We start from the raw sequence: 12,453 nt of genomic DNA on the forward strand, positions 1-12,453 counted from the left end.
AGTTTGCAGGTATCGGCGCTACAAGAGTGATTTAGGATCGCAGAACGTTCTGAATCATTCTCCGTCCCTATCGATACTTTGACTTTTGTTTTCGAAACTCGCGTTTCTCCAAATTCAGTCAAAGTGGGGGCTTCTGTAGACACCCATTTGTGTCTCCCCAAAACCAAACCCAGTGATGAGTACCTTTCACGTCGAATCACAATCGAGAAGTGAAAGTGTGGAAAGTCTAGTGTTGCGGAAAGTTTTATTTTCTTTTCTCTTCTCTTTGTTTTTGAAAACTTATTTTAAGAAAATAGCTAATCCAGTTTGGTTGGTCAATGATATGGGTCCAATAGTAGTGTAGTTGGATGGGGCTTGCAAAGACCTTTCCAACGATATATTATAAGCCCAATTTCGATGAATATTGAGGAAGTTATTGCCAATTTACTAAACTAGGCCCGGTTTGAGCTTTATGTACGGCCCAATAATCTTGGAGAGGGCCTAATATGATTTATCATTCCCAATGCAATTAGGAATGGTCTTAGTTTTCTAGATTCTTCTAGAAGGTTATTTTCATTCCTAATTTAGTTAACATTGATAAATTGACTTTTGTTGACTTTTCAGAGTTTTTATCAAAATCAAATAGCATTTTTGAGGAAATTATATGATTTTATCCTCCAGTACGACAAACTTATCTGATTTTCGAAAACGCGTTGGAAATAGGCTTGACGCCTAACCCCAGGCCTTGGCGCCTCGAATCAGGCCTGGCGCTAGCCATTGGCGCCTGACGCTAGTGTTGGTGCCTGGCGCCAGCTAGCCAGGGTTGGCGTCAGCTCTATTAACATGAATATGATTATGATTATGATTATTATTATTTTGATGATGATTATTTTATTTATGATTGTAATTTTATTCATGATATTTATTATGATTATTATTATGTTGCTTGATACATATTATATTTATTGTTATTGCTTGATCACGCCTTTTATGCTTGTTTAAAGGGAATTGATACTTGTAATCACGCTTAATAAAATAATTAATAATCTTGTTTAGGTTTAATGTGATTATAATTCAAGTGATCACCAATAATAGATTTATTTGTGCATTAAATTCAACCAACATAGATAAACAGGTTTAGGGTAATCCTATTGATTGCATGTTAATTAAAAAGCGCACATGAATACGATCAGAATAAAGTAGAGGCCTATTATTAGGGCAGGTTCAATCTCTTTTAGGTTGGATTTGTACCTTCATCCCCGAACCCTTATTTGGTTCAAGACCTTATGGAGTTGACGATCTCTTGGATCGTTAAGGGGTGTAACCTTCATCCTGTGAACGGTTTACAAGTTCCTTAAAAACTTGTTGGCGACTCTTTTGCTCTATCTTCTTCCCTTTTGGACGCCACCGTACTTTAGTGTATGAACACAGTGGGGTTCAAGCTAGTGGGATTTAAAGGCTTGAAATTTATTCTCTACACCAGTCATTTTAGACAGGGTCATTATCTCAGGTTACGGGTCAAGAATTATTTTTCACCAATATTATTATTATTGGTCATTACATGTCTACAAGTTTAAATCGTCACAAAAACATATCAATTCCTAACTAATTTTGTATTAATGATATGTTTTAAAATTTGACATACAGATTAAAAATATATCTTAAAATTCAATAAACAACCCGGGCATCGCACGGGCACAAAACTAGTGTATTATAAACCTAATATTTTGACACTATCAGATAATATTCGAAGATTTAATTACTACTTTTTATCTATATATTAATAATTATCTTATTTGAATCATATTTTAAATAATTTAGTCATATGATATATATATTTTTTTTGAATGAATTTAGTCATATGATATAAACATTTTTTAAATGATAGAATTATCTTTTGAATGATATAATTATAATTATTTTCAGATGATATATTAATAGCCATCTTGTTATAAAAACTAATAATAATACAAGCATACTGTGACGAATTCTAAACCCTAGCCTTCTTTTCTCTCTTCTCTCTCCAAAACCTAGTCTCCATTGTCAATTTTAAAGGGGCTTCCATCGGATTTCATCGGTGGAAAGCCCCAATCTTTATTTTCTTTTAAGCCTTTTGTTTTAGATTACAATAATGTCTCCCTCAAAAGAAAGGGTTTATCTCCTTTGAAAGACAAGGTTTTTTCAATCTCCTTCGAAAGACAAGGTTTTTTGTACTTCTTCGAAAGACAAGGTTTTATTTGTGCTTAATTTGGTCTCCGGTTGTGCGGGGATACTATTGATTATGACTCGAATTTGGGTTACGGAATCAGTACAAGAATTTACTTTCTCACAAATATTGAAGTGACGACAGATCCACTCAAAAAGTTGTATGAGACAACGAATCGAAAATATGCCGAATTGTTATATTTATGTATTTGGATTCTTAGCCCTTCCCCAATTAATTCTTGTTTGATTTTGTTAAATTCGTTTTCATTATCATTGATTGTCAATTGTAGATATCGTATAGCTTATTTTAATGAAATTTAGTATCCTTTAAGACTTCTTTCAAAAAAAAAATAGTCATCTTGTTGTGATTTCTCGTCAAAAAAAGTCTTGTTGTGATTTATGTTTGAATGATATAGTCGTATTTTAAATAATGTGGTCATGTGATATAATCATTTTTAGATTATATAATTGAAGGAGTTTATAGGTACTACGCAGCGGAAATAATATGAATCCTATTCAATTAAGCACCTAATCCCAAGAATCACATGCATAACACAAAAGACACATAAGCATACCTATGAAGCGTGAATTCCATGTAGCTATTCGACAGTGTTGGACTTAATGATTTTGATGATGACACAACGTCACTTGCTTACATACTAATAAGAGCTTGATTGTTTAAGTGTGTGGTCAGATGCAATGACTAGGAGAATTAAGTGTCATGCAAAGATACCATGAGGAACAGGAAAGTCAGAAACAAAGCTTTCCATAAAGAAGAGTTCCTTTATAGGAACTAGTGCTTCAGAAATGAAGACTTGAGAAGAGAAGGTTCCCCTTAGGGAACAGAAGTTTCAGAGAAAAAGTCTCACCAGAGAAGAGAAGTTCCTTCCAAGGAGCAGAAGCCTCGGAGTAGAAGCTTCATTAGAGAACATGAAGACTAAATATATTTTTATATTTTAGGATTTGTGTAAGTATAAGAAATTAGTTACACTCGAAAAATCTGTGTGGAATTGGTCTTAGGATAAAATATTGTGCATGCTAGTTTTTAGGAAAACTGTTAAGTTTCAAATGATTATCTTTTTCTTAACTAAAAAGATTTTATTTCTTTTTTGATTTTTGAAAATATCTTTTGCAAATAAAATCTCCCATGTTTTTCCAAAACTTGCGGCCTACTCTCCCATGTTCTTCTTCAAGACATGGTCTTGCATATTGAGGAGTTCATGCTTCCTTAATTTAAGGGGACATGATCTTCTTAGTGGGTTGGAGGAGTGGCGTAATAGAATTACTGCACAAAGAAGTTTTTCCAAGGCGTTTGTTGCTCTATAAATAGTTATTGATTTCAGTTGGAAAGCTCACCCTTTCTCACATAAGTTTTCAAGCTTTAATTCGAGTTAAGAGTCCAATTCTACATAAGTTAAATAGAGTGTTCTTAATGTTCTTATACTAGAGTTTAGTTTTCTTTTGAGTTGTAATTTAGGGAATGGGGAAGTTTGAGTGAACTTCTGTGTATGAGAAGGAGATGTGAGAAAGAGAATAGAAAAAGAAGAGAAAGAGAAGAGAAGAGTGACAAGTTGGGTGACTTGTTCCTCGGGGTTTCAAGTTCGTTGAGGAGCTTGAAGTTTGAGTCTTTAGTTTGTAATAGGACCATTTTCCCTATTCTAGTGAAGATTATTTTCCCAAAATCCCAAGTGGTCATGATTTTTCTCCTTGTTAGGATCAAGGAGTTTTCCACGTAAAAATCTCTCTTGCATCTTTCAGTTCCTTTAGTTAATCTTTCTTTTCCTTTAGCTTACTTAGTTTTAATTCCGCAAAAAGTTTGGCTAAACTCTCATACTACAATTCAACCCCCCTTCTTGTAGTATTCTTTGAAGCAAAAATTGGTATCAGAGCCTAACTTCTAGGAAAATCAGGAAACTCTAAAGAAGAAAGGTCTTGGAGAAAATGAATACTCATGAAAAGCTTGAGGAAGGATACTCAACTCAGAGGCCTCCTATGTTCAATGGAAAATTCTATACCTACTGGAAGAACCGCATGGAGATCTTTATCAAGACGGAGAACTACCAAGTCTGGAGGGTCATCGAGGTTGATGATTTCAAATTCACCAAAACAAATTCTAAGAATGCGGTAATCCCTAAGCCTATGTCTGAATATGAGAAAGAGGATTTTGATAAAATGGAAATAAATGCTATGGCTGTAAAATTGCTCCACTATGGACTTGGACCTCATGTACACAATCGTGTTATGGGGTGCAAGAACGCTAAGGAAATCTGGGATATGCTGCATATTACTCATGAAAGAACCAATGAGGTTAAACGCTCAAAAATCGATCTACTTAAGTCTAAGTATGAAAGATTTGAAATGTAGCATAAGGAGACCATTCAAGAGATGCTAACCCGTTTTACTAACATCATAAATGAGTTGGTTTCCCTTGGTAGACAGATTTCTACAGATGAGCAGGTTAGGAAGGTTCTTAGAAGTCTTCCGCAAGATAAGAGATGGAGAGCTAAGGTGATAGCCCTTCAGGAAATGCAGGACTTTACTAAGTTCAACATTGAACAACTAGCAGGTTCTCTCATGACTCATGAGCTGCACCTTGGAGTCAACAACGAATCCATAAGAAATAAGGGATTGGCTCTTAAGGCTGATGAGGAGGAAGACTCAGAAGTGGACGAGGATGAGGTTGCCCTAATTGTGCGAAGATTTAAGAAGATGTTCAAGAAAGGTCGAACCTCAAGGAACTTCGGGAAAAAGACCTCAAACCCAAAACCTGACTACAGTTGCCACAGGTGTGGATCCCCAGATCACTTTATCAGAGACTGTCCCCTTTGGGAAAATGATAAAGGAAAAGGAAAGGCTAAGGAACAAGGAAGAGAAAAATTCAGCAAAGCAAACTATCAAAAGTCAGACATGAGGAAGGCCATGATAGCAGCCTGGGGAGACTCAGACAGTGAAGAAGAAGAGGATGACCAACCAAAAGAGGAGACGGCTAATCTTTGTCTGATGGCTAAATCAGATGATGAAAAGGCTTACCTTGAGGAACTTCAGAAAGAGGTATTTCTTGATCCTAAACAGCTTAAAATTCTCTCTAAAGACGTCTTAATAGATATATATCTAGAAGAAGAAGAATTCTTTAAAGATACATGTGTGAAGTTGAACAAATGTGAAAAAGCTCTTAACACTACTAGAAAAACATTTATTTGCAGCGGTTAAAAAATCATTAATTTGCTGTGTTTTTCGGGTGACAGCAAACGCCAGGGCAACAAATCAATTGATTGATTTGCAGGGGATATCAATTGATTGATTTGCTACGGCGACATCCCCTGCAAATCAATGCATTTATTTGCGGCGGATTTCTATTTTAACCCCCGCAAATAAATACATTCTACTAATAAAATAATAATTTTTTTTTCTGCGCTTAATGTGTAACACCCGCTACTAATTAATAGTTTTTTTTTTAAAAAAAAAAAACCATAATTTGGTAATAAATAATTAATAAATCAAAATTTAGAGAGAACCTCCTCTGTTTTTACGTGTAATTTACTCATGAAGGACATGTATTCTTGAACTTTATGAGTAAAATACTTTAATTAGCTCAAAATTAGATTACCACAATACATATGATAAATTGTATTGTACGATTCAATTTTCTATATACAAAAAATATCAATCCAAAAGAAAAGTCAAAATATTGCCGCGAAACTATGATCACACGCAATAATTAATGAAATATGAGGCATGTGTTCCGCACTTCTTCAATATCATCATCAGTGTAAGGGTCTTCATTTAAAAACATGCAAACCTATGAACATGATAAAATATATATAGTAAGTCATCAAAGCAATTTTAATAACAATAATAATAATACTTCACTTCTATACTTCACTTATGCAAAAATAATGGCATTTGGACAACAATTGACTCACATAGGTTCAAAAGTGGTTATATATTTATGAAAGAGTCAATTTTAAGATATATTTTTATTTGTACTCGCTTCATCAGAAATTAGTGTCACATTGTTCCTAATCCCTCCTATACCTCTTTGCTATGGACCAAATGAGTCAGCCGCATCAGCCATTCAAGGTTTATACGCGAAAGCACAAATCAGCACACAAATCACGTACAGAGCACAAGCAGAGCAGCCATATAACAGCAACAACAAGACAAAAAATGACCACTAAGAATTGTGGGAGGAGGTCTGAAATTCTGTGCAATCCACATAGGCAGTAGAAGACAAATGAATGATTGTATTAGGGAACTGAATGAGAGGAATGCTTGATATAAAAAAGGAGATAGTAGAGTATGGAAAGGTTCTGCCATTTTTGATGTTATTCTATATCCTTGTGTGTGAAATTGTTTCATTGTTTGAGGGGAGTGGTGAGTCTATACCACTCTTCCTAGTCCCTCCTATACCTCTCAGAAGGATATAGAAAGACCCTTATTTTTGGTAGAGGGAGGAGGAGGAGGGGGTGATGCTATTATGTGATTTAAAATACCATTAACAACCACATCTAAACTGCAAGGGAGAAAAAGATGTGCTAATCAGAAATCAGGCATCAATGATAACATTTGTAGGTTCCAGCAGTAAAAGACCAAGGGGAGCCCTGCATGGATTTCTCCCCAATTTCAAATGAGCACAACAAATAGTGCATAAACTTAATACTCCAAACCTCATGTTTTATTTCAAATACGTTAACCACTCCCCAACACACAGATTGCTATCATCATTATAAAAGACTAATTTCTTCCATATACCCACATGCTCATGAATATGCAGCTATATGGGTAATATAAAAAGGAATCAATCTAACAAGGACAGGAAAACAGTAAGCCCTTAACATGTACTTTGCAGTGAAGACATAGGTCTTAAGTTATATAAGGGGTCAAGGATCTTAAGGAAACCATATGTCACAACAATGCTATAAATGCCACATTGTATTTATACATCTGAAGACTGAACCCACCAAAGTCTAACATTAAAACATCCTTCACAAAAGGCACATTACAACAATATGATGTGATCTGGAAATAAAATTAATTCAAATATCATCATGGCTAGCCAATTAAAGCAGTTGTAATAATTTTGAACACGGGTGTACATCATAGCCATACCTCATCAATATCATTTGCTTCACCATATTTGGAGAGTATGTCATACATGTATCTCATTGTGTAAAAGCCACACTCGGTACCACCTCTTTGTTGAGCACACTAAGTAAAATTGAATAAAAAAAAACAGATTAAGGTGTATAATTGTTTTAAGGGTACCAAAATAGATTCCATACGATATCATGTAAAACATACACTTTACTTACCTTCACAAGTTTCCATAGAGGTTCTTTTCTATTCACACGGTTTCCATTTAGCTTAAACCTCGTTAAAAAACTATTTATTTTGATAACAAAGTTAAAATTATAAGTATATTACTTGTTTTGTATGTCATACATATAATGTATATATAGAAACAAGAAACAATAAAATAGACTTACAAGCTCACAATAGTCTTAATTTTAACATTTCTCCTTGTCGTTGTTGGATGAGCAGAGTTAAATTGATAAATAGTGCAAGTAGGTACACAAATTACCAAAAGCATCCAATGTTCCCTACGCCAAAAGGTTATAATGTTAAATTCATCACATGTATGTATACTTAAGTGGTACATAATATGGAACTTTGTTACTACGTACTTACTCTTGAAAAAATGGTGTCATAATGAATTTTGCCTCATTTCAACTGATTTGCTTACTGCTTTGAAGACATAGTCATGAATTTCATGCAAGCTCTTACGGATTTTCGTTTCACAAGTTTGCTCTGGACACAACCACCCAATCGCATAAGCTTTATCTTTTGATTTCAAATCTTGTTGAAGTAACCTGGATATACAAAATCAACTTAATGTTATGATAACAGGTTGGTGTATATAAACACAAAATTTGTAATCACAATGACACAATGGCTTGCTTATTACCTCATGAATACTTGAATAATTGATATGTTCAACTTTGCTCCTCTAAAGAACTGAGAGGCGTCCTCCATGTTTACCCATGCAATCCCATCTTTTTCAAAATGGAATACAGTGTGATCTAATTTTACAGCAATAGGTTCCCCATCTGGCAAGGAGTCAAAAAATGTTGCCAACCACTTATTATCCAAGCTAAGAGATTCCATCAACATTTAGGGAACAAGTACGGTTCTTTGGGTGGCCTCTCCAAAGCGTAAGTCATTGCTTGCAATCTCTGGTGACAAGGGATTGAGTTTCTTGGTTGGAGTGATTCCTAAAATGTGTCATGGAAATTAAGTTACTTAATTTAATAAGGGTCTGAAAATGTTTATTTTCTAAAGTAATTTAAGCTTTCAGTTAGTTAATTTAATAAGGGTCTGGATAAAATAAAAATTATAAGTATGTTAGACATGAAAACTTACCTCAGTCTGAAATTTTATCAATGACAACGGCCATTGTACATATGTTTTAATCCCATGTTGTAACACTTCGATCTCAAACGTCGGGATAGGAACGGGAAGTGGTAGGCCATAAAACTCCTCATGTATAGTATGAATTTCCACCTTCACATGACTAGGTAAGATGGCCATAAGATGAACCAATTCATTCTGAACAGGTTGATATGCAATAGCACTCCCCACGTCATACATCGATAACGTTTCAGGATCCTTTAGAAGTAAATTACATAAAGTTTTACCCTACAATTAAATTAAACATAGTAAGTCAATTTCTACCTACAACCAAGAATGTTAAGTGTTAAGTTCATGTCAAAAGTATTAAAACAACAAGTAATTAATAGTAGTTACCTGTAAGTCAAGTGGCAGAAGCTCGTTCTGCTTTGTTGGTGAAGTAAAAGGCACACCGGTATAGGTATCTTGCCCTGATTTACAAGTAGTATCATTAGGCAACTTGAAACCCATGTCTAGCAAGTATGAAGACATTTTGTCCTTCATGGTTGCATCAAACTCCTCTTTCAACTCTTGACGAAGTTCATTTTTTAAAGCTTCTCGTTCTTCGGTTGAAGTTCTAGTTTGGCTACACTTGGTCCTTCCTACTTCCTTGCCAAATGCCTTCTTGATCCCGACGTTAAGACCTCCAAAACCTCTTGCACGACCCGAATGGTCTGCCTTCTTCCCAAAAGCCATGAATAATGCATCCTTGTTTTGGTGTGGAGTAAATTCTCCTTTTTCTTGCTTCTCTCTATAGTCAAGCTGTGTAAATTAAAAATCAATTATAAAGCCTTAATATATCAGGTAAGATAGAGAGAGTCTGGGAGATATGAAACACCGTTTATATCAGGTATGATAGAGAGACTCTAGTCCTAACTTTCTAGCTGATATTTTATTGGAGGACAGACCTCCCTAACTACTCTGTAAATTTTAAACCTTATTATTTGAAACACATAGTCCCCTAAAAAAAAAATCATCTTCAAATAATAAAAGGCTTAAGTAAGATCATGAATTGTAATTAAGTTATTAGTAGCCTCATACAAATTCATTAACATGAACAGTGATCTACCAACTAGTATTACGTAAAAATAATACTTACATATGCATCAACCACTTCTTTAGTTTTGGAGTTTGGGAGGTATCTTTTACCAGTTGCCTTGTCCTTCCTATGCATTGCACATAACCAATCATCACCTCGATTGATTTCAATGGTAATTTCTTTAGGTTTTTCCTTGCATGATTTCGACGATGTGGATTTGCGAGACGGATAAAAACCCTCCTCAATCCAAATCTTTCTGCTGTCCTCATAGTTTCTCTGCCGCATACCATGGTGATGAATATTCATACTCGCACTCTTCTGGGCCTTCTCTCGCTTTGCCTAAGAATGAATTTTGTTTTGGTTAAATTGCAAAACTTTATTAATTAAATTGCCAATAAATTAAAATAATGATATTACCTTTGCTGCATCGGACATCTTTGTTTTTTAAATAATTTCCAATCTTCTTCCTTTGTGTCTGTAAAGTTGGTATGGCTCGCGACCTTCCTTTTGTTTGGACTTTTTTCGTGTGAAAATTATCCATCCAGACACTAGTTTAGCTTTAAAATCTCCAAATCTCATAGCTACTGCACTTAAAAACACCTTTTTTTTTTATCTCTAGCTCATCAGGTATATGGAATTGGGCCTGTTAGGAATAATAATATAAGTGGAGAAACACATCAGTTAATTAGATTAGCACTCATCAAGCTAAAATTGCAATATAAAAGCAGTCCCATTTGCTATTTCAGAGGTGACAATAGTAAATTTTAGATAACAAGTTAATAGAAGGTGATAACTTTTGATTTAGAGTTACCTGTGTCTCTTGCCACAAAGTATTCTTTAAGCTTTCACTGACAGTAGTACACCATTCCCAATTGATGTTCAGCTTGCGTATACACAAGCCAAGTTGCTGACCATACTTAAACCTCCATTTCCCAGTTGGACGCAATAAATGACCAAATTCAAGGTGCATTGGTTCATTTACTCTTAAACCTCTAGTCGGACATCTTCCATTACTAGTGCCACGACCTCTTCCTGTACGCATCCCTTTCTTAGCAGTTTTCACAGCTTGATGGGTCGTATTTGTAGCAGTAGCAGGTGTTGCAATTGTCATAACGACATTAGACAGAGAAGCCGCATCAGCCATCTTTTCATAATCATCAAACCTTTGCTTTAATTCATCATTAGCAATGTCTTCTAGTTCACCCTTATCAACCTCTACTTCGACATCATACTCGGGATCACTCTCAGATTTATCAGACAACTCATCGTCATCATCAGCTTCTATATCACCACCAAATTCAGCAATACATACAGGCCATGATCCTCAACCTACAAGTTTACAGAAATAATCAGAAACACCTCGCAACATCATAGGTAAGAAACTAGAAATACATGATAAGTTATTTTTGGGGACTTGTATGTGGCTCAGATTAGCCTCCAGTTCCATGTAACTGTCACACATATGTTGTGAAATACATATTTTGTGCTTGAAACTAACTCATCAAAATTAATGTTAAGAATAAAATTTTAAAAAAAAAAATTCACTAAAACTGGTAGAGAAGTAAGATAACCCAAATGCAGAGGTCTGCTAGACTAATTTGAAATACATAGTAACTTTAGTACACAATAACTACAATACATAAACAATCTGAAATGTCACTAACACTAAAATACACAAACTAGCAACTGAAGTACACAGTAACTACCATACAGAAACAATCAGAACTATCACTGACACTACAATACACAAAATAGCAACTCAAGTAATAATGCTCTATGATCAACAGGAACTGATCATTAAGGTTCTTTGACAGTAATGCCTTTTTGGTGATCTACGCGCATATAATTAGTGTCAACATCTAGTCCTTCTGGCACATGACAATCTGGAATTGAGAATGGTAGCGTGTCATCAAAATTATCATAATCTTCTTCATCATCTACATCACATATCCCTAGAATGTATCTCTTCCCTTGAACAACAACATACCATTCATTATCAATGATGTCCTTTACGTAGAACACTTGTTTAGCTTGTGATGCTAATATAAATGGCTCTGCAGTGTCACGGAAACGACTCTTGTTAACAAAAGTGTAATTGAATGGTCCATCCTTTTTCACACCACGGCGCCCTGTATCAGACCACTTGCATTGAAATAGTGGAATTTTAAATTCTGTGTAATCAAGCTCCCAAATTTCCTAGATTACTCCATAGTATGATAAGATCGCATCAATTGGGGACTTATCCTTGGAACTTGCAAATTCTCTAGAAGAAGCAACAACCGTAACACCACTATTTTGCACGGTCCTTGACTTTTTATCTTGGCGTTCAGGGTAGAAACTATATACATTGATGTCATACCCTTCATAAGAGCGTAAAGTTTCTTGAGGACCATATGCTAGCCATTTGATTGTTTCAGAGAATATGTTTCCTGTTTCAGACAGCTCATGCATCACTTCATCACGAAACTAATCAACAAAAAGGCAATTATGTTCTAACATCAAGGCCCTTTCACCTTTGGAAGGATTTTTTTTTAATCTCAACTCACTCATATGCTTGTCAAGGTAAGGATGAACCTCCGTAACATGATGTAACACAAAGAGGTGAGCTTGCATATACTTGTCTGGAGGGGCTAATATATCTTTACCACCAACTGTACCCTTACCTTCAAGCCTCCCTTCTTGTCGAGATTTTCGGAGTCTAATAGGTTGAGCTCTAGACACAAACTCAGCAATGAAGTTACCAACGTCCTCTGCCACCGTCCATTGAACAATACAAGCTTCCG

The 12,453-nt window shown here is 35.2% G+C and overlaps 1 protein-coding gene across 2 annotated transcripts in view; it reads right to left on the bottom strand.

The window, feature by feature from the left end:
• Positions 1-5,646: 5,646 nt before the first annotated feature.
• The window catches only part of LOC110688681, a 33,954-nt gene continuing 27,147 nt past the window's right edge, over positions 5,647-12,453 (bottom strand). Inside the window, exons 2-12 of one of the 2 annotated variants that reach the window (XM_021865419.1) lie at positions 10,482-10,999; positions 10,088-10,313; positions 9,731-10,009; positions 8,989-9,393; positions 8,605-8,880; positions 8,150-8,456; positions 7,873-8,054; positions 7,671-7,784; positions 7,497-7,566; positions 7,294-7,392; positions 5,648-5,983 (exon numbers count right to left, since the gene is read on the bottom strand). In XM_021865419.1, coding sequence (XP_021721111.1) covers positions 8,349-8,456; positions 8,605-8,880; positions 8,989-9,393; positions 9,731-10,009; positions 10,088-10,105 — 1,086 coding nt within the window. In that variant the 5' untranslated portion in view covers positions 10,106-10,313; positions 10,482-10,999 and the 3' untranslated portion in view covers positions 5,648-5,983; positions 7,294-7,392; positions 7,497-7,566; ... (1 more) ...; positions 7,873-8,054; positions 8,150-8,348. Of the gene's footprint in view, positions 5,984-7,293; positions 7,393-7,496; positions 7,567-7,670; positions 7,785-7,872; positions 8,055-8,149; positions 8,457-8,604; positions 8,881-8,988; positions 9,394-9,730; positions 10,010-10,087; positions 10,314-10,481; positions 11,000-12,453 lie in introns of both variants that reach the window. The other variant, XM_021865420.1, reaches the window with a different exon arrangement.

The sequence above is a fragment of the Chenopodium quinoa genome, unplaced genomic scaffold (assembly GCF_001683475.1).
Source record: "Chenopodium quinoa cultivar QQ74 unplaced genomic scaffold, ASM168347v1, whole genome shotgun sequence".
In the NCBI taxonomy this organism is placed as follows: Eukaryota; Viridiplantae; Streptophyta; class Magnoliopsida; order Caryophyllales; family Amaranthaceae; genus Chenopodium; species Chenopodium quinoa.